Source organism: Pongo pygmaeus, chromosome 15 (assembly GCF_028885625.2).
Source record: "Pongo pygmaeus isolate AG05252 chromosome 15, NHGRI_mPonPyg2-v2.0_pri, whole genome shotgun sequence".
NCBI lineage: Eukaryota > Metazoa > Chordata > Mammalia > Primates > Hominidae > Pongo > Pongo pygmaeus.
In genome coordinates this window covers 57,985,625-58,009,376 of record NC_072388.2, presented here as the reverse complement: position 1 = coordinate 58,009,376, position 23,752 = coordinate 57,985,625, and the positions used below count along the sequence as shown (strand labels likewise).

Sequence of the window (23,752 nt, the reverse complement as noted above, 5' to 3'; positions counted from 1 at the left end):
CAATCAGGGAAGCAATGAGGGTTTTTTATGGAAAATTCCATTATGAGGGAACATGCTACACACTAAGTTGAGTTCTGAGAGCCCACTTTTTACGGGGAAAGGTGGGACAGTGAAGGCTTTCCCCAGGAAATGTACAGAGCTTAGAGGTAAATAGGAAGTAAAGAGGTAGAAAGCACTGCAGACAATGAACAGCAGCCTTGAAAGCCACTGTGGACTTAATTCTTTATCCTACGAGCAATCTGGATTAGTGGATTCTGAGTGAGGAGAGTTACACAGATTAAATTCGATAATAACTGGGAGAGCCTAGGCACAATGACCAGGGTATAATAATAAGATCCCTACCCCTCCATTCCAAAAGTTTCTCTGCTCTGACTCATTTTGATTTCATAATATGGCTGAATCAAGCATGCAAGACTCTAAGAAACGATCACAGCCTTACGAGATCAATCAACACTTACTCACCGTCCTACCCATTCCAGGACCAGGGCCAGACATTATAAAGAATACAAAGATGAATAACAGATCCTGATTTCAAGGAATTTATAATCTAGTTAGGAAGACAAGATGATAGAAAGCTTTACAGGTTCCCATTCTTTCCAAGATAAAGTCCAAATTCCTTAGCAGGTAAAGGCCCCTTCATGACATGACTTTTGCTGACCTTCCCGCCTCCCCTCCTCCTCCTCCTCCTCCTCCAACAGCAGCACCTTCTAGTGTATCCGAAAAGCAGGTTAATTGCTCACTGCATGCAAAGTCCAATTAACAAGAGTGAGGTCTGATACAAGGCAAGTGAATTTACTCCAAAGCTAGCTTGGGGAAGGGGCACAAAGCGTCCTGCCTTTAAATATGCCACTTCACCTTTGGAGCAGAAAGCGGACACCTTTATAAGGTAAGGGGGTAGTGAGCAAGGGCAAGGGGTCCCCCTGCTACCCTGGTGTCTTATCTACCGAACAGTTGAGTTGGTGCCTTTCTGAGCAGAAATAAGTTGTAAAAGTGGCCAAGCCGGCATACTTTTGATATGTCCTCCTGGTAGATGAAAGTCCTGAGGCAACCCCCCGAGGGTGGAAGATCTAACCCTATTCCCTAGAGGTGAATGTTCCATAGCGGGTATGTTTTGGTTTGCAAGTTGATTGTCAACTCTTGCAGAGAAATCTGTCTTGGGACAGACAGTAAGAAGAACTCATCCTGCAGGAAATGTCTGGTGAGGGGAAGGTGACAGGTTATATTTGCATTCTGAAGGGCTAATAGGAAACAGGGAACAGAGGAAAGGGGAGAGGAGGAGAGAAAATAAAAAAAAAATAGTAACTCATGCCCTTTTTCTTAGAAAAAATGATAGCACTTAAAACTATTACCTCTGATCACAAGTTGCCAACTTCTGAAAGTTTGCACATGCTGTTCCCCTTTTCCAAGGGCTCACCGTGTCTAAGAGGCAATCCTATTCATACAAGCTTTTACAAGGCATCAGCTATTCCCTCCAGGTAGCCTATTCTACCTTTCTGGGGATGAGTAGCTCCTCTGCACTTTGTGGAATTTATCACATTGTTATATGTTATTGGTATGTCTGACTCTCATTGTGAACTCATTCCCAAAAGACACGAACTCAATTTGTTCTATTCATATTTGTATTAGTTGCCAGTACTTAAAAGCAGTCTGACATAGCAGAAATGAAAAAAAAAAAGGAAGGTGTGCAGAAAGTAGAGAAGATGGGGAAGGTGGGAGGGAGGAAGGGAAGGGATATTTCAAGATATAGTGAGGATTATTTGATTATTTTATTGTTTAGAGATAGGGTCTCTCTCTGTCATCCAGGCTGGAGTGCAGTGGTGTGATCATAGCTCACTGTAACTTTGACCTCCTATGCTCAAGCCATCCTCCAGCCTCAGCCTCCCAAAGTGCTGAGATTACAGGCATGGGCCACAGCACATGCCCAATGCATTTTAAAGATTAAAGCCTATTATTTGAGGTGAAATGCACATAGAGTGAAATGCACAGATGTTAAGTATACAGTTTTTGAGTTTGGCAAAGGTATACATTGAAGTGATCGTAACACTTAACACCTTAGAATCTAGTGGTACCATCTTATACTCATGTCAGCAATACATGGCAGTTCCAGTTACTCCACATTCTCATCAACACTTGGTGCTGTTTTTTTTAAATTTTAGCTCTTCTAGTTTCTGTTAAGTACGATCTCAATGCAGTTTTAGTTTGTGTTTTCCTAATGACAACTGGTGCTAAATATAACTTTTCACATGTTTACTGGCCATTCATACCTGCTCTTTTGTGAAATATCTGTTCAAATCTTTTGCCCATTTTTATTGAGTTACCTGTCTTATTTTTACTGATTTAAAGGAATTCTTTATATATCCTGGAAACATGTCCTTTGTCAGAGGTATATATTAAGAATATTTCTCCTAGCCTGTGGCTTGCCTTCTCATTTTGTAATGTTTTGATCACCACGTGTTTTTTAAAATTTTAATGAAGTCTAATTTATCAATTTTTAAAATATAGTTAATGATTGTAAATCTTCTCTAAGAAATTCTACAACTTACAGGTAAAAAAAAAAATTGCATGGTTTCTTCTGGAAGCTGTACGGTTTTAGTTTTAGCTTCTATGTTTGAATCTCCAGTCCCTCTCACAGACCCTACTTCTGGATAACACACAGTATTTCTTTAGTTACAAAACAGCTGGATTGTTTTTGCCTTGTCTCTTCTAACTATGCATATTCATTTAGATAGGCTGCCAGGCAAGAAGGGCAATGAAAGCAAAGTTGATGGGAGAAGGAAAAAATAATGGATACAAAACAATTTGAAAATCATCCTTCAAATTACTTCAGGGTAATATTTCAGGAGATTTTTCATTTTGGTAATTAAATACTAAAGGAAGCATTCATGAAAAATAAAGCAATTAGTATCACTGTATCTCAATAGTATCTCTTCATATGAATTTCTTAGAAAAAGTAGATCTACAGAGGCAGAAAGCGGATGATTGTCTGGGGCTAGAGGCAAGGGCAGGGATGACTGCAAATGGGCACAAGGGGAGATGGGGTGCTGGAAGTGTTATAAACTATGGCGGTGATGGTTAACAACTATAAACATTTATTAAAACTCAAACTGTACAATTACAAGAGGTGAATTCTATAACATATAAATTATCCCCCAATAAAGCTGTCAAAAAAAAAAAATCAAGCCTGCTTGTTGGAGCCCCAGGAAAACAAACAAAAAATTCTATATAGACAAAGTAGAAAAAATACAGCCTTGTATATACATAGTAAGAAAAGAAAATTCTGTTTGAACATTAGATAAACCAAGGAGTTGGCTTAAAAAAGAAACTGATTAGAAAGAAGTGTATGAAGAAGGAGGAAAGAAAACTGTGTACCCCTTTAAAGTAAGTAGCTCAATCTGGGAAATGTTACAATTTCAGACACAGCATTCCTTTGAAATCAAAGATCACTTCCTTAAAATATCCTTATCCTTTCTTTGAAAGTTACATAAATTATATTAGTGTGTATTCCATTTAGGCCAAGCAACAGGCAATGTTTCCCCCAAGGTCCCTTAGTAATTAGGTGGTATGTTAATATTAACAAGAAGTCCTTAAGAACCTTTTCAGTTTTTTCTGTTTTTCCCCCTAATACTGGCTCTACAGAAAAGTATAGTAGTGCCCTCTTATTCTCTGAATTCTGAATTCGCTTTCTGCCATTTCAGTTACCTCTAGCCAACTGTGGTCCAAAAGTATAAATTAAGAATTCTAAAAGTATAAATTCCAGAAATAAAAAATTCCTAAGTTTAAAATTGTGTGTCATTCTGGGTATTGCGATGAAATCTCACTTAGTCTGCGCAGGCCATGAATCACCCTTTGTCCAGCATATTCAGGCTGTATACATTCCTTGCTCGTTAGTCATGAATATCTAACCATCAGCATCCTCATGGTTCCATGATCCAGGTTCACCCACAGCAGATGATCTTCCTCCTGACATTTCATCTCAAGGTCAATAGTAGGCTAACACTACCTCATGATGCCTATGTCATTCACCTCACTTCATCTGATCACACAGGCATTTTATCATTTCACATCATCACCAAAAGAAGGGTAAGTACAGTAAGATATTTTAAGAGAGGGGGAGACCACATTCACATTAACATTTATTACAACCTACTGTTACAACTGTTCTATTTTATTATTAGTTATTGTTGTTAATCCCTTATATGCCTAATTTATAAAGTTTAACATAGATATGTATGTATAGGAAAAAAACATAGTATATATAGAGTTCAGTACTATCTGTGGTTTCAGGCATCCACAGGGGAGGGGAGGGTTTTAGATGGGCCATACCCCCTGCTGGTAACGGAGGCCTACTGTACCAGATCATCTGTGAGTTAACAGCCAGGTTTTTCACTATGATTACTAACAGATGTAATTACTCAAACCCCAGGAAGCACCCTAGTTGAGTATAGAATCTAAATCTTACTACATCTTAGACTTGGGTGGCCGAGCTCCTTTCATTGGTCACAGAATTTTTTTTTCATGTTATTCTCTATGGATAGAGTTTTAAAAGTCAAAGGAAAATGATTAAGCAAGAGATAAAAGGAGAAACCTTTGCATCAAGCATCATGCCTCTCCAGAGAAAGTTTTAGTTTCTCAAAAACTAAAACCAACAGATTAAAAGGCTTTTCTTCTTGGAGATGATATTAATTATACTTTTATATATTTATATATTTTACATATTTATATTATTTTGAAGAAAAGATTTTTTTTATTATTAAGAAGAAAGGACCTCTGAGGGAAGCCCAGCTGTGGGAACTAAAGTTCTAGGCTTCATCCGTAACAAAGTGCATTATTAAGTCCCACTTCTAAGAGATTCTGTACAAAGAAACCTTACCAATTCCACACTGTAGAATAAGCAGGCAGTTCTACAGAGAAACCTACATAAATCAGAAAGCAATTGGCATGGTACAAATCAATCGAAGGTAATGGATTCATTTGCTAGATAAAGCAAGGGAAGGAATTTTGAAATAATATACAATAAGGGTCTTGACTGAGTTGAAAGACTAACACTTTGGAAGAAAAAGCTCTTTTCAGAGATTTTAGCAAAACTGAAATATGGGATCATTTACAAAACCTCTAAAGCAATATCTAAAGCATTTATTATTTGAAAATCTACCTAATCAATAGATTTCAATGAGATAAAATACAAGTTTTTGGCTAATAAGAGAAGTCACTAAGAAATTCAGGATATCTATTTCTAATGAGTTAACTAACTCTTTACATACATACAAATATATATTTAGATAAGGTCTGAGGACATTCAAATAATGTTTGAGGTGGAGGAATGGGCAGGAGGACTGAGAAAAACGAGAGAAAGAAGCTAAGACAGGCCCTGGAGGTTAGCCTGCCAATCAACTCGCTATTTGTATGTGGTTGTGTTTGGGGGTTTTGTTTTTTGTTTTCTTTTGTTTTGCTTTTTAATGGTCCTTGATAAGGTACCTGTCCATCTGACTCAATGTACAGAGTTCACAGAATTACCAACCATTTTCTTACTCAGACAAGTCTAACTTTTATTTTTCAAATTAGATACCTCAGATATTTGTCCAGAATAAACAGGCCCAATTCACCTATCCTAACTCCACCCAGAAAGGGTTTTCCACAAGCCCAGCAGGCTGCAAGCCTCCAGTTCATTCTCAAGGATATACTCAACATTAGCAGTGCCTTTTCTCAGTTTAACCCTCTCCTCCCACCCCACAACTCAACACTACCAGAAATAAGTTAAGCCCCTGGAGAGGCACCAGAGCAGACCTCAAGTCACACGACATGGTGATAGTACAACATCAAGGGGAAGAAGCTGTGACCTAAAGACACATGACATGGTGATAAGTACAACATCAAGAGGAAGAAGCTAATGGCAGATTGAAGGGTGATGCTTTGGCAGCAAACAAACAGAAAACATTTTTATAAAATGCATGGAGAAAATTTACTATTAAGCTATGATAATTCATTAAATATATAAACATCCATCCCCATTACAGCAAATGACCATCTCATCTGGGAATCATGAATTGCCAAAGAAGCACTTAAAATTTAACCACAATGACCCTGAGAATAATATTTTAGTATGATGGTGGCTAGAAATCTGAAAGCCAGATAAGATTTTTGTCAGTTTCCATAGAGGTGCATTCAGTAAATTATTACCTGCTCCCAACCAGTCAGGAAAAACAGAAATGGAAAACAAGAGAGAGCTTTAAGCCCTAAAAGGGATTGGTAAACACAGAGAACAAACCTTGCAGGTTTTCAGCCTGTAAAATTTCTGCGAATATTCTTAGTCATTACATGAAATACCACAATATGACTCACCACCACCTACACAGTAATATTCTCTGTGTCTGATAGACATGTTTTCATTCGATACATAAAAATAAGAAGTGAGAAACACCGCAAGCAAAGGATGACTAATAGAAATAATTTCTAGTTTCTTACTACCAATGGTTAAGTGTTCTTTACACTATTTCCTTTTTTCTCTTAATAGCAAGCAATGCAAACTATATTCAGTTGGCTAGACAAAGTCTGCAGCTAAACACATAGGCTTTTTATTCAGCTTTTTTACTGTTAAACTAGAAACTCATTAGAGTGACTTCAAGTTTTAACAGTCTGCATCACCAGCAGTTTTCTGGTAATCTAAAATAAACTTTTTTCTAAACATGTTAGAATCATCTCCAAATATCCACCCAAATTTCCAGTATTTACACCTATAATCCAGTACAACTTCACTTGACAAGTCTTACTAGATAAATTTTTTTTTTAACTTTTAAGTTCGGGGTACATGTGCAGGTTTGTTGTATAGGTAAACTTGTATTACAGGGTTTGTTGTACAGATGATTTCATCACCCAGCTATTAAACCTAGTACCTATAGTTATTTTTTCTGATCCTCTCCCTCCTCCCACCCTCCACCCTCTGACAGGCCCCATTGTCTGTTGTTCCTGAAAGAGAGAATTTCTAAGCGTGTTTTCCTAATTGAATGGAAGTACTTCATCTCCGGGGATACAGCACCAGCTGTAAAGTGACAGACAAGAAAGGTACCCTAAGTCCCTGTGGGCAACCAACCATGAAGCCAAGTTCCACACATGGCCACCTCCTTCGATAGCACCAGCACTGCTCTTGCCGGCCCAGGCCCCTCCCACACCCTCAAGAGGCTTGTTTGGCTGCTCATCTGACACTTTAAAGCTTTAATTGGGTCAAAAGACAATCTAGCACAATAAGTCTTCCCACATTGGAGCTATTTATCTTACCACGTAATATACAGTACAGAGACTTTTAAAGAGAAAGAATATTTCTTAAACATTATCACCCTTATCCTTTTAATCTGCTAACTTTCATGCCACCCACTTTGGTGTCCCCATTGTAACTAACATTTTAATGACAAGGAAGAGTAAAACAGGATGACAGCAGGTGGATAGGGTGCAGGCAGAGTATAATAATCAGCCCAAACTTATCACCACTATGAGAATATTAAAATACAAACCCAACTGCTGCAGGATTCCACAGTTATTAATTCATGCATGCATGCATACATTCGCTCAAATACTTATTGTGCATCTCATGTGTTACGCTTCAGTAATTAGTTATACATCCATTCATTCAGGCCACAAACATTCATTGAGCACCTACTCTGGACCAAGCACTGCCCTAGGCCCCCAGGATCCTAAGTGTGAGAAAGTCAGATATAACACCTGAGCCATTCTGCTCTCTGAAGGTGCAAAGGTGCATATATATAGTGGATTAACACAATGAGTTATTCATATGAGAAAAAACTACAACTATCTGATTGTTGAAAAGATGGCAAAAGATTCTGACTTTTCCTTCTACATCCAAGAAAAGCCCATTTTTCCTGAGAACAACTCATATTTATGTTATATATACATAACATTAATATATATCAAATATATATACATGTCATATATATATTGAGTTTTTAGTTATTTGGTTTAATTTAGTTCTTAAATATTGCACTGAGTAATGAAATAAACAGCTAGCTGCTTTCGGATCTTGCCAACAAATTCATTTAAAACTGAACACAAGAAAAAATATTGCAACTTTTTTAGGAATCTTTTGCCAAGGAACAAAAATTCTAGCTCTTCATCCATAAGCCTGAAAATCATAACTAAAAGATATAGCTGGTCACTGAGCTCTTGTAACACGCACCAAGAACAGCTTGAAATTCCAGAGGAATTCTGGGAATTGAAGGTTGGGGTGGGGAAGATTCCAGACACAGCGAGTAAAAATATTCAAGGACTGTTCAGACCTGAAAAACACCATCCATGGTATTGAGCAATTACCTCCCAAAGGCCATGTCACATGTGTTTTCTGAGAGCAAACGATGGCGACTAGATAATTCCCAGAGCATCAAGATATATTCTTATGTACAGTTAATTGCACAAACTACCAGATCCTTCTAGCCATTACTGAAACACGTTTTTAAAATTATGCTTAAAAGCTTACCTAAACCACACTACTTATAAAGATCAAATTATTCCTCCAGCCTTTTGACATCTGTATTGGCTTATATGAGGACACATAGAGAATGGGAATGTCAGTATACTATATCGACTTTGTATAATTTGTACATGGTAGTATAAGGACTAAATTAAATAGTCAGATTTTAAATTGTAGCCAAAAGCTAAGTAGGTCCATACTATCCAGGGTCTCTTTGGGATTCATTTTAATAAAAATCATCAGGACCAAGAGGATCCATAGCCATTTTGTCAACAGCATTATTAATTCAGAGATAGTTTTATAGTACAGTATTTCTATTTAAAAACGTTTTCATATTTCTTTCCTCCACCTCTTCATGTCCCCTCATTTCAGTCTCCTTGATCTAATATTAAGATATAAGAAGCATCCAGAAATAAATGATAATTGGAATGGTAACAAAATATTTAATATGAAGTTGAAGTCCAAATTTAACAGCCTGTAGGAAAGGACATTTGGAATGATCTTGGTAAGATAAAATATACATTTAGAATTAGAAGGAATAAAATGGTTTTATGGTCGTACCTTAAGCTTTACTGGATGTGTTTAATGAATCAGAGGATTAGAAGGAAACTTAAGAAATCATTTCGACCATCTTACTGTCTCTAAGCAGACGGGACTTCAACCAGTACAAAGAAATGTATAATGCCACTGAAATGAGAGTCTACTGCCAACCCTACTGTTTTAGGAACAAAGCAATGTTCTATTCAAAAGTACAGCAGATATCAGCAAGCAAAACCACTTATGTCAACATCAGCCTATATCATAAACCATCAGTTGTTCTCAGGGCCAAAATAACTGATCAAGTCCTGGATATGAGATCATTTTCTGTCACCGTTAAATTGACTGTATCTTGGCAGCAGTTCACATTTACTCTGTAGGAATTTTAACACTGCACACATTTAAGCCCATATCTACATTCCAACTATTCTTTGTGATATACTGCATATCTTCACACTGTTCTGAGCATTTTCCTACAGCATCAAGTTATCAAAAAATGCTACACTGTCAAAGGAAGATCTCTCTCCCTCCCTCCCTCTCTCATACATACATACATACATACATATATACATACATACATACATACATATATATGTGTATGTGTATGTGTGTGTGTGTGTGTGTGTGTGTGTGTGTATATATATTTTATTTTATTTTTTTGAGACAGTCTTGCTCTGCTGCCCAGGCTGGAGTGCAGTGGCCTGACCTCGGCTCACTGCAACCTCCACCTCCCAAGGTTCAAGCGATTCTCGTGCCTCAGCCTCCTGAGTAGCTGGGGTTACAAGCATGTGCCACCACATCTGGCTAATTTTATTAATAGTAAAGATGGGGTTTCACCATGTTGCCCAGGCTGGTCTCCAACTCCTGGCCTCAAGTGATCTGCCCGCCTTAGTCTCCCAAAGTGCTGGGATTACAGGTGTGAGCCACTGTGCCTGGCCAGCCACTGCACCCAGCCAATATATTTTAATTCTCTGTCAACTGATTGTTTCCTTTAGCTAAACAAAACTTTTCTCTTTTTAAGCTTTATAGGTTTGTCAAATAAAACCAACTTTTAATCTCAAGGAAACAGAACAATTTTAGTATCAATTCCCTCATTAGATTCTGAATTTTGGCTTCCAGATAACTGAATACTTTGACACTATTGTAGACATGTATCTCTGAAGTCTTATACAGTCCGATTTTCACTGCGTAACTACAGAGCAATCCTTTCTACTCTAATAAAGAAACAATAGATTAAAACTATGACTCTTTACAACCAGTTTTTTTTTTTACCTTCTATCAGTTTAAAATGGAATGTTCCTATTACGCAATTTTTTCATCTTTCTTGGGGACAGGCAACTGAATAGCTCCTGTAGGTTACTTTCTATTGTTAGTCATGGTCTTCACTTATAAGGCAAGTTTTAAAAATAAAGAGATAAAAAATGTTGAAACTTTTCATTGATTTTGGTAACAACAGAAGTACTTTATTATTAAAGGCAGCTTAAAATAAGCCTCAGTCATAAGAGAAATTATGCTGACAGCCTGAGAAAAGGAGTAACAATTCACAAGGCTGGTAGAAGAACAAAATGTGTACCCTGGTAAATCCTTAGGACTCATTTGGGTTCCTGTAGCTCCCTTCATATCAAAATGACTTCAGAATATATGAAAAATGAAGAGATTACTGATGTAGGTTCCCAAGTGAATTCATTTAGCACAACTTACCTTGACTGTGAATTTATCTAAATCTGATATATCATCTAAATTCTTTCATTTCTACTATCTTCATTTCTCAAATTCTATGCTGATGACTAATCCTGCGAATGTCCTCAGTACTTAATGATATAGGCCTATAGTAATTATATTTGTGATTATATTTTGATGGTATAAATCTTATCATCCTACAGTATCCACCATCACTACCTTCTCATTGAGATTTTAGTTTTCCTTTTACATTTTCTCGGTAGTATAAACAGTGGTTTTGTGACCAGTGATGAATTTCACAACAAGTTTCTTTAAAATATTTTACATTTCCTGGAAGGCACAGCACTCTATTATCCTCAAACATTAGACCCACTGGCCTAATAAATGGAAGTCTAAGAATTGGACTTGAAAGAAGGCAGATTAACCAGAAAATAGTATAAAATGGAATTGGAAACATTTCAGGCTTAGAAAAACTTGGGTTCATACTGCATATTATTTCCAACTAGCCATAAATTCACAGTGATGTAGTGTATTAGAAATGAAAGCTCTCCTCTAAAACTATGAAATGGATTCCAAATATGTGTGCTGTAAGAGGTGAGACTGACTATAATACACTTCAAAAATAATAACCAGACTTGTTTTAAACCTGGATTTTTTACCTAAAATCTCACACAGGAAAAGTAGTTGGACATTTTGCATGTTTCACCCATTAAAAAAGCTGAGGGTCACAGAAACAGAAACTGTGAGAAAGACACCCCAATTCCAATACCACTGTTGCTGTGAAATATTCTGTAGGAAACCCTTATTCTTGGGGTATGCAGAAGTCTATTGCAGGGAGGCTCTGGGTAATTCTCTTTGTCCTTTTCTATTTCAGAATTAAAGTAGACAGAGGAGGTGCATGTTGTAACAAAGAGGCACCTCACCTCAACTACTGAGCTCAAAGGAAAACATATTCAGAATTGCTATGGTTTGGATGTGTGTTCCCCTCCAAATCTCATGTTGAAATCTGATCCCCAGTATTGGAGGTGGGGCCTAATGGGAAGTGTTTGGGTCATGGGGGAGGATCCCTCATGAATAGATTAATTTCCTCCCTCCGGGTTACTGAGTTCTAGCTCCATTAGTTCCCTGGAGAGCTGGTTGTTAAAAAGAGCCTAGCACCTGCCACCCCACCACCATTGCTTCTCTGGCCACGTGATCTCTGCACATGCAGGCTCTTCTTTGCCTCCACCATGAGTGGAAGCAGGCTGAGGCCCTCACCAGATGCAGATGCTCAATCTTGAGCCTTCCAACCATGAGAACAATGAGCCATAATTTTTTTCTTTATAAATTATCCAGCCTCAGGTATTCCCTTTATAGCAACATAAAATGGATTAAGATAAGAATCTACCCAGGGATACATGACACCTATCACGAAACTTACCAACACCTCACAAATACTGAACAGAACCATGGTTATTTCTGTAAATTCAACCAGAAAGCAAAATATTTTGACGTACTTCATTATATTTGGTTCACTGAAAAAATCTGTAAGCAAACAGAGGCACTTTTCTCTAGTTCAAGGAAGAATTTGATATCTATGTTTAAGTCAACAATATAACCATCCCCAACACACCTTTTCCAGGCTCGTCTCTCAGAATCTCCAATCCCTCTAGCTTCCTGTTTTTTATGCGTCATCTAAACTGAACTTCTTTCAGTTACCTGAGCCTTCCATGCCTTCTCTCACTCTCTAGCCCTTATACAATGCTCTTCTCACTGTCTGTAACACTCTTTTCTTTCCTTTGTGCCTGGATGATTCCTTCTTGTTTTTCATGCCTCACATTAAATGCCACTTCCCCGAGGAAGCCTTCCAAGGCCCTTCACACTAGGTTAGGTAATCATGGGGGTAGGTGTTAGTGAACAGCACCCTCCTTCCCCAGCAAGATTAGAATTCACTGAGACCTAAGCTAAGGAATCAAGCCAATAGAAATCAAAATGCCCTTCGTTTTACTCATGTAAGCTGCACTGGAGAACCCAACTTTCATCTGCAGATAAGTGGGGTCTGCAGAAATTTAATGCTGAGTTATGTAGATGTTTATCCACTGTCCCACAGGGGCAGCTGGACAACTGCAGAGCTCCCCAAAGGGGCTCACTCCTGTGTAATGTATGGCACCAAGAAACACAATGTGTTTTCTCAAAGCACGTTGACTGTTTACACAGAGGGACTAAGCTGTGCATGTTCCCAAGAGGAGTAAGGAGCTGGAAGAGAGGCCGGGAACGTGATTCCAATGAAACTCCCTCCTCATGAAAAAGGGAATAGAGCTTCCTCCCAGACAAAATGTACTGCTTGAGCAGCACTCCCATAGCACTTGATCACTTTGATAAGATTGCACATTTAGTTGCCTGTCTTTTCTGCTAGACCTTCAGCTCCACAACATCATCAAGGATAGGACCATGTGTCTTTTGCTCACCAGTTACCTCAGGATTAGCAGAGACAGGCTCTTAACATGCACACATCAAAATAAACCATCAGTCGATTAATGACTCATTCTTCTGTTCATTCCAAGGGAAATCGTCTATTGCTAATATAAAAAAGTTACTTGAATAAGGACGATTTATAGAGTTGTCATGTTTAGCACTCTTCGGATAGATTGGTTGAGATAATTTAAAACTTTTAAAAACCTGTAGAAAAGAATATTACTGACTCTTATTTCAATAGGTGAGTGTTATTCATATTGGTTATATTTCTTTATTTTGACTGAGGCAGAGAGCACAGAGGAAGATTGGGAGAGAGGAGGAGGTAGAGGTGAGAGGGAGAAGAAAAAGTAAAAAAGAATTGATTCTCAAAAGGTATAAAATATATGGTTAGCAGAGATTAAACAGACTCTTAACTTAGGTTTTATTTGTAAATATCCCAAATAACTTAAAAATTGTTAGCAGGGAGACTTTATTTCTATTTGACAACTCATACACACACAATTCCCGAGTTATTTTGTCCTCAGTTCTTCAGGAGCTATAGAACAGCTTTAAAAGCAGTTGTCTTATCAGTTGGTAGGGGGTGAATAAGAACAAGTGTTGGCAAAGATGTGGAGAAACTGGAACCCTCATACATTGCTGGTGGAGATGTAAAATGGTGCAGTCACTTTGAAACAGTCTGAAAGTTCCTCAAAAGTTCAACACAGTGTTACCATATGACCTAGTTAATTCTGCTCCTACATATATACTCGCAAGAATTAAAACATATATCTGTGCAAAAACTTACATATGGATATTTATAGCAGCTTTATTCACAGGACCCAAAAACTGGCAACAGCCCAAATGTCCATCAATGATGAATGGATAAAAAATGTGGCAGGGGCCGGGCATGGTGGCTCACGCCTGTCATCCCAGCACTTTGGGAGGCTGAGGTGGGCGGATCACAAGGTCAGGAGTTCAAGACCAGCCTGACCAACATGGCAAAACCCCGTCTCTAAAAAAAAATACAAAAATAGCTGGGCGCAGTGGTGCGTGCTTGTAGTCCCAGCTACTCAGGAAGCTGAGGCAAAATAATCGCTTGAACCCAGGGCGGAGGTTGCAGTGAGCCGAGATCGCGCCACTGCACTCCAGCCTGGGTAACAGAATGAGACTCTGTCTCAAAAAAAAAAAAAAAAAAAAAAAAAAAAAAGGGTATATCCACATAATGGAATATTATTAGGCAAGAAAAAGGAATGAAGTACTGGTACATGCGCTAAGGGTGAACCTTGAAAACACTCTGTGAAGTCAAAGAAGCCAGTCACAGAGGACCACATATTGTATAATTCCATTGATATGAGCTATCCAGAGTAGCCAAATTCTCAGAGACACAAAGATTATTGTTTGTTAGGGGGTGTTGCAGTTAGGCATGAATGAGGAGTGATGGTTTATGGATTTGGAGGTTACATGCTAGGGTGATTGCTAAAAGTGATTTTGGTAATGGTTGCACAATTCTATTAATATACTAAAAGCCACTGAATTGCACACTTTACATAGGTGAATTATATATGAATTATTTCTCAATAAAGCTGTTTTTGTTTTTTGTTTTTTTTAAGTTAAGCAGGATGAGACTAGAGAGACAATGCTAAGTCCTGAGGTAGGACTAATTCTGATTCCCCTGCCTACAGCAGGGAGCCTACTAGAGAACAAGGTGCTCCATGCTGCCCACCTTCTTTAAAGATTCACATGGCTGACCTCCTATTGAGGCTTGCTTTATTAATGAGGTGATACAGTTGCAGTAATCAATTCTGAAAGAAATCTACTTGGTATCATTTTTAAAAACATCAAATGAGTGACTCATCAGATGAGGCAAAGGAAACTAGCTTACAACAACCAGCTCTGATGATATGCTTTCTAATAGATACAGAAGTAAGATGGTCTGCAAGTTAGGACCCATATTGGCCCGCTCACACCAGGGCAGATTTGCTTTCAAGAAAAGGAAAAACTGAAATATCTGCTTAGAGTGTTGTGTCTGGAAGACACTAGAATTATCTCTCATCCCTCTTGCAGTATTAGTCTGTGGGGTGTAAATCATCTATTAGGTGCCAGACTTTTTAAAGGTTATCTTCTTTCACCTCTACACCAACCCTATCAACAAGATGGTATTATCTCCATTTTATAGGTAAGGAAACAACTAAAATTCAAACAGAAGTAATCTTAAAGGGAGATTTCCTAGGCTACAGAGCTGGCATTTGGGAAAAGTGTTTGACTCCAGAGACCAGGCACTGTCCACCACTACATGTGGCCTCCCTCTGCTGTACCAGACCAGAGGCAGAATTGCTTCAGCTACTACTCAAGAGAACCTGGGGCAGAGGCTTGCAGCAGCTTTGAACCTACCTCTCTTGGCCAGGCCACCCCTGACAATTGGATAGATTTTTGGTCTTAGTCCCTGAAGTCAAGAGTAGACAAAAATTCATCCTTCACTTACCAGGACAGATACAAACCACAAGATAATTTGTTTTCCAATGGTTTCAGCTTAAAGTTCTGGTTTGGCATTGGCTTTCTCACAACTAGCAGCTGTAGGCAATTTTCACACAGAATAGAGACATCAATAAGGCAGAGAGAGTGGAATTTTCTCCCTTATGAATACAAAACAATGAGCTGTCTTCAAGATGTACATGAAGCTGCCACCACACGGGCTCCTCGCTCTCATTTTGGGAGACTGACAGAATATGGCTGAAAGGACTGTAGATGTGGAATGCTTTGAGGGTGCCAGCTCTGCCTACCAGCTCTACTACCACTGAGGGCAGTCATTAGCTATCAGCAACACCTATGTCCTTTGGTTGACTTTTTTTTTTTCCTTATTTTAATCCAAACACCAACTTGAACCAGAGACTTTCAGTTTTAAAACATTTTTAGTGGGAAACCCTGCCTGTCAATGCATCATTACTGCCCTTCTTGATTGCTGTCTTGGTAGATGATTCACTGCCCCTCCCTAGAAGAGGACTATGTGTCATCTGCCTGCCCCATGACCTCAGGCTTGGCCACATGACTTGTGGTACCAGTCTCTACAGAAGAATGATGCCTCCTTACATGCAAACTCAGGTGTGGCCATGTGATCTGCACTGGCCAATGAAATGTGGGCACAAGTGACACCCGTTATTTCCAAGCATAAGCTTACAGCCTATGAGTGGTTTGCCAGGTTTGCCTTTCCTCCTCCACCCTGCCTGGGTATTGGACAGAAGACAGGAAGGAGCAGAACTATAGCAGACCCACAGTAGACACACAGCACAGCAAGCAATAAGCCTCTGCTGTTATAACCACTGGGGTTTTGCTATCACAGCATAACCTAGTTTAAGATGACTGAGACAGTCATTAACATGGATCCCCCCAACTTTTCTTCTCACCTTCAATTCCTGCTGACAGCTCACTTCCTCCATAAAGTCTTCCCTAACCACCTTCCTCATATCCTTGACCCACACCGCACAACAGATATTACACACACAGGTAATTTGTGATTATTCTTTTGGTGCCATTATACCTTCTTCATAATGGATCTCCTTCTACTACTGTCAGATCTTTGGGGGGCAGGTTCTGGCTTTCTATTTCAAACTTCCTTGTTAACACCTGCAACAGAGTTATTCATGCAGTGGAGATCAGAGAAGGAAGAGATTCCTTAGACATTGAAAATATTCAAGATCATAAAGCGTAAGTACACTGGTAGTAGTCATCTTTCCTTTTTCCTGACCAACTCTGGTTGGCAATAGGCCCATCGCTCCACACAGGAGACCAGAAATCAAACATCAGCTTCATAACCTCTCTCATATTGGCTTATCTTTCTGCTTTATAAATGAATTCTGGTCTATAAGAGTTGGAGTGACATGGTCAGTTCAGATATTACCCAAGGAGAACACTAATGCAGCCTACAGTATGTCCTTGACCAAAGAATCATGCAAAATGAATAGTATTCTCTAATGTCTGTTGGACAATATGAATGGTCCGTTTAGAACTAACTCCATTACAAATGAGATCATGTCCTTCACAGGAACATGGATGGAGCTGGAAGCCATTATCCTCAGCAAACTAATGCACGAACAGAAAACCAAACACCATGTGCTCTCACTAATAAGCGGGAGCTGAATGATGAGAACACATGGACACATGGGGGGAAACAACACACACTGGGGCATGTGGCAGGAGGCAGGGGTACAGTGGAGTGGGGAGAGTATCAGGAAGAACAGCTAATGAATGCCGGGCTTAATACCTAGGTGATGGGATGGATGATCTGTGCAGCAAACCACCATGGCACACGTTCACTTATGTAACAAACCTGCACATTCTGCATATGTACCCCAGAACTTAAAATAAAAGTTGAAGAAAAAAAAAAAGAAGAACTAATTCCATTACAAAATGCCAGTGGTGATCAAGGCAGGATACAGTATCCATGTAACATTTATTAAGCATGTTTAAAGGCCAGGCACTGGGCCACTCCCACTGTGTACTGTTCTCACTGAAACATTATATCAAACCTAGAAGAAGATGTTTTTTTCCTTCAGAAAACAGGAACATAAAAATAACATGATTTTTTACAATTATGAAGATAAAGTCAAAGCAGTGATTTGAACAAAAGTCTTCCTAATTCCTATGCTAGCACCCCTTTAAACTATGCCATAATATCTTCTAAAATACAGAATAGAAACACCACCTGATGCTTGAAAAGCTAAGCTGAAGAACGTACTTACATCTCTTGATGAATGGGTCCTGCACTAGATGCATCCGTCATTTCAGTATACTTGATTCTAAAATATGATAGTATCTATAAAAAGATTCCCACAGCAGTTATTATTCTAATCCTATCATCAGGCTAAATAATGATGCTGTACTGAAGTAATAATGTCTTTCACCAAAGGATCAATGACAGGATGGGAAGTATGACTAATTTTTAAAAAATACATTAATACTGTACATTCGGTGTTGGGGTAGGGGGGCATTAGGGAATCCCGATAGGTGTGAAGTAAATGAAGGAATTATTTAGCCTAATGTATAGACTAAGGATTGGGATGGAGACAAATTAGGAAGGGTAACTTAAGATGCAGTACTGCCACATATTTGAAGAACTGAAGGTCTAAATCCCTCCACCCACTTAAAGCACCAGCAAAGCACTTGGATGTAGTAATACTACCCTCTTCTAACTCTTCCTTCTCCACAGGTTTAGTGCTGACAGTGAGGGTGCAGACATAAAGGTGAATGGGGGCCATTTCACTGAAAAGGAAAAGTCCATGTCAAACCAAACCAACTCATTCACATCCTCTCCTCTTCTCCTTCCCTGGCTCCCCACCAATGCCAGGATAGAAAACTGGGACTCACCACCAGTTCACTGAACATGACATCCAGCTCCTCCACAGGGGGCATGGGCAATGCTGGCTCCATGGTCTGAAGCGCAAAGTTGCTATCGTTTCGCAGCCGATACGTGATTTCTGGGTGATCATTATTTCGGAAACAGCAAAAGATGAATGAAATACCTCGTCCACCTCTCTTTCTTGGGGCCATGGCTGAATTCTGTTCTATTTCTTGATGTGACTAAACTCTGCAAAAAGAGGATATGACACGGTTAAGAGTACAGGAACAGACAAAATGATTTTTAAAAGGCCAGACCAACTCAAGAAAGAGCTCCATGTGCTGACGACATTGTGTGCGCCCTGCAGGGCACAGAGAGAACAACACCGAGTGGGTTTGGAGTCCACTTGGACAGAGAACACACACCCTTCTATTCATTTGTTGACTGTTTCCTGTAATAACTGCTGAGCAAACAGGACAACTCCAGCCACTCTTCCGACAACATACACTCTAATTACACTGAGCTACTCTCTGTTCTTTGTACATCACATTCCCTTTCCTGCCGACCTAGTTTGTTCTTGTTACTCTTCTCGGAAGAGTGACCTTCTCTTCCTTGCCCCCTAAGAGATCTCTTCCTTATCTTTTAAAGTCTGATTCCAGACTGACTTAAAAGTCTCTTCCCTAAATAGAATAACATATATGCTAGGACATATATATCCACTTTAGCATGATCACATTCTAAGCTCTTTATGAGTGTGTCTTCCTGTTAGACTGTGGTAACTGAAGTGAGGGGAAGCGGCTGTGCATCAAGTATTTTGTAGGCCTAGTGCCCTGCACAATCCCAGGAAGAGAGAAGGCACTCCATAAATGTTCACTGTATTAACTAATTTAAATTTACAATAAAGCCAGGACTTGAGCTAGATGGGCCAGAGATTTTCAAACTGAAAAGAGAAAATGAATTCACCAGTCAGGAAAGGAAATGGTTAAATTACACACACACACACACACACACACACACACACACACACACACACACACACACACACACACACACACACACACACACACACACACTCTCTCTCTCTCTCTCTCATCTAAAAGTATATTATACACTCATTTAAAAGAACCAAGGCATTTGTATATGTAGATATGGAAAAATGTTGAAAATGCTATAGGAGTACATGATTTAAAGAATGTATGTATTTATAAATATATGAAAGAAACTATTAATAGCAGTAATCCTCAAAATAAAAACAGAGGGTTGGAGAACTATTTATTTTCACTTTTACCCTTTTGAATCCAAATTGTCACCACAAAAATATGTTTTTAATGATGATAGAGGGTATGTTTTAAGTTACAACTGTACATATTGCCTTGGAAAGATTTCCAGTTGATACTGTCTATTGAAAAAACCAAGTCAAAGAAGAACAATAGGCATAGCATGATGCCATTGTGTCTTTTTAAAAACGTCATACAAAAAGCCATACATGTAAATTTATTTCCACCAAATGGTCCAGAAGGATAGACAGCAAATCGCTAATTCCTCTCTTCTTAGAGTAGAATAAGATCAGAAAAAGGCAAGAAAAAGAAAGTTCTTTTCATGCTTTTTTAAGAATAGTGGACACATTTAGATGTATAACTGTTATAAGTCTTCAATGTTTAAAAAGAGATGAGGTTAAAAGAAAAAAAAAAAAGGTGGGATGAGAATTGGTCCTTCAAGAGATGGAAGGGCAGGGGAGGAGAAACATATCTTGGTCAGGGAAGGTGGTAGAACAAGGCTGTGAATGCATTATTTATACACTTAAATATAAAAGTATACACATAGAAGAAAGACTAGGGTCAAGTTTGTCAACATTTAACAAATGTGGACAGTGAGAAAATAGATGCCTTCTTTGAACTTTTTTTTGTTCTTAAAAGTAAACTCCAACCCATCGACTTATGGCATCTTCCAAATCATATAATCCAACTCCAAAATCTGTAGCCAATTTCTTGATTTTGTAATTAACACTACTACGTAAATAAGTAAAAGCACTCATAAACAACTATAATTTCCAGAGACTTCCACAGTCTAGTCCTCAGCTGACTTGAAGGCAAAGTGGTCTCTACAGTCAGGAACTGGGAGGTTCTGTGACGGGAAGGGAGGGAAAGGTTAAAAGCAGGGTATCTATCATGGAGTCCACAATGATGCTCTAACTGGCTCTTAAATAAAGACTAAGTCAAACATCCAACATCCTGTTCTGTTGAAGCATATGTCTCCTGGCCTAGGGTATACTTGTGCAAGGTCATACTGAGACATATGTCATAATTGGGATTCCTTTGGCAAATGTGCATTAATACCCACTATGTACCAGGAATGACAGTAGTCGCCTAAGCATATGGAAATGAACAGGTCACTCACTAGAAGCTCATACTCTAGTGAGAGACAGTAGTTCACCAGATAGTTATAATGAAGGTAATATGCCAATAAGTGCCATGTAAACTGAGCAGGAATTACCTAAGAATCTGGGGGTGGTCCCTGATGGATGAGTGGAGTTTTGACAGAATATGGAAAACAGGGTCTTTAGGCAGAGGGAACAGTACAAGCAAAGGCATGAGGTAGGAAGGGGCATGAAGGGTACAGGGAATGAGTGGTATAGTACAGACTGTGCTATCTATACCACCATCTTCTCAGAGCAGAGCCCTGGCTCTCATCTCCCCACTGAAAAATCTGCCAATGGCTCCCCAATACCATTCTAAATTGGCTTTCAGTGGATTTCAGCTCAACTTTTCTGTCTTTCCTACTTCCTCAAAAATATCCTACACTTTACTCAACAGGCCATTTTCCATGCCCCATAAACATCTTGCATTCCTCTCACCTTCCACCCAAGTAGACTACTCATTCCTTCTCGCTCTTGCCTTTGTCTAGCAACATCCTCCCACTCTGAAAGTACCAATCCTGAGAGTACACCCACTGCTACTGATAGCTGAAATTCAGTTCTACATTTCTGAAAGGCAATTTATCAAAGTCTTAAAATGGTCACACATTTTGACCTAGTATTTCTACTTCTGAAAACGTATGCTTAGGAAATATTCAGAGATATTATCAAAAATGTTTTCACAGAAATTTCCAAAGCATTATCTGCAAGAGCAAATAAGGGCACAGAATAAGTGCTTGTAATGAAGGACTATACAGAAAAGGTAAATAAATTATGGTACAACTAGATAACAGACTACCAAGCAGCCCTTTGTAAAATAATATTTAATGACACGCAAACACGTAAAGAATAAACAATACAGTGTCCCATTTTTGTGAGAAAAAAATTTACATATATGAGCAGGATAAAAGAACAAAATAAATATAACAAAATGCAGGCAGAAGTTAGTTCTGTGACAAATGTAGAGATTACCTCGTTTGTTTTAACTAACAAAAAGACTCTTCCACACTTCCTAAGTTGGCATATTGAAGACATACTATTTTCACAATTAATAAAGTGAGATTTAAAAAACCCATTGATATGATTATCTGCTTATATTAGAGGGGGAAATGAGTATGAGTATGCAAAAATGTTCCTATCAAAAATATCCAAGTTAGGTTAATCTACATACCAGCTTTTCAAACTATCTGTGGTAAAGGACTAGTTGTTTTCATCCAATTTGTTATAAACTGAAAGATCTCAGCAATGTCAAATTGCTATAAAAGTTTAAATGCTTAATCTCAATTTTTTTTTTTTTTTTGAGACGGAATCTCGCTCTGTCACCCAGGCTAGAGTGCAGTGGCACGATCTCGGCTCACTGCAAGCTCCGCCTCCTGGGTTCACGCCATTCTCCTGCCTCAGCCTCCCCAGTAGCTGGGACTACAGACGCCCGCCACCACGTCCAGCTAATTTTTTGTAATTTTAGTAGAGATGGGGTTTCACCATGTTAGCCAAGATGGTCTCGATCTCCTGACCTCGTGATCTGCCTGCCTCGGCCTCCCAAAGTGCCGGGATTACAGGCGTGAGCCACCACGCTCAGCCTAATCTGAATTCTTGTACCCAACACAGGTAGGCAGCAGCAGCGCTGATGTACATTAGGACATGGGAGTCATTACTTATCTCATTAAAATATAACTGTTAATATTCGTCTCTGGTATGTGTCCTCAGGGCAGGGACCACATCCCACTCAGAAGCCAAGCCAGTGTCCCATATCTTATCCTCGGTAAACTGAAGAGAGATCATTCTGGGACTACCGACAAGGTCTGTATGACTGTGGGAGATGGGGAAGTGTTCCCCAGGAAGACAGGGCAGGAAGGCAGTGTTCAGGCTACCGGGAAATGAGGGCAAGAAAATAAAGTAGGCTAAAATAGGCACGGACCAGCTCATGGAGGGTCCTACAGCCCACATTCAGCCTTCAAAGCTCACTTCCAGCTATCTCTTTCAGGCAGTCTTGCTAATCCGCCTAACTAGATATGGTCTGGGATCTCTAAGCATTTTGTGACCTCCATCATGTACAGCCAACAGTTAACTGTAAATCGAGGTCTGGGTCTTTATTCCCTCATTGAAGAATCAGGAGGAAAAGTGACATGGCACATGTCATTTAGTATTTTGCACATAGAGGTACAATCAAAGTATTTACGGAATAAATAAACATAGCAATAGTTTTCCTTTTGCATGTTAAAAGTTTCACTTAAACCCAAGTTATATTACATTCTGGCTGTACTGAGGAGGGGCGAGAAGTCGGGGGTAATGTTAAGATCTAAAAATCAGTCCAAAGCATTTTTCAAGTCTTAAAAAGAAAATCCCAACAGTTCCATAAACAAAAGAATATGAAGTTCTTGGCTAGTTTTGAAGATGGGTAATAAGACACAGAGTCTACTATATTTAAGAACCTAACTGAAATCCTTTCAATAAGTACCAAATATTGCCTTTGACAGGTAATTTGTATGTGGAAGCCTCAGTGAAACCCAAAGGCCAAGTTTTTATGCTGGCTCCTCCATGGATCCCCAAATACAAGGTCCTTTATTAAACCCATCCCTAAACTCTAGATGATGGCATGTGTTGGAGATTTCCAACAGACATCCATTTTTTCCCCGTATATGGAGCTCCACTATTCAGAGCCTAGTCTTTTAGATACAGACCAAAACAGGAAATGAAAGGAATCATTCTGCTGGACTCCTCGGAAGCACCTGCATACCTTAACTTCCCTAGCACTTCACTGACTAGTGATCCCAACAACTGCCCAGTATATATGATTTAATACGCATATTCACACCCATCACTTCATTTCATCATCCCCATTTCACAGGTAAGACTTAAGAGGAGACCCATCACTTCATTT

The 23,752-nt window shown here is 39.0% G+C and overlaps 1 protein-coding gene across 4 annotated transcripts in view; it reads right to left on the bottom strand.

Annotated features, from left to right (window-relative positions):
* Positions 1–23,752, bottom strand: part of DAAM1 (dishevelled associated activator of morphogenesis 1) — a 180,867-nt gene that overhangs the window by 89,237 nt on the left and 67,878 nt on the right. For all 4 annotated transcript variants that reach the window (XM_054448143.2, XM_054448145.2, XM_054448144.2 and 1 more), the window contains exon 2: positions 18,488–18,707. In XM_054448143.2, the coding sequence (XP_054304118.1) occupies positions 18,488–18,670 (183 nt within the window). In that variant the 5' untranslated portion in view covers positions 18,671–18,707. The remainder of the gene's footprint in view (positions 1–18,487; positions 18,708–23,752) is intronic.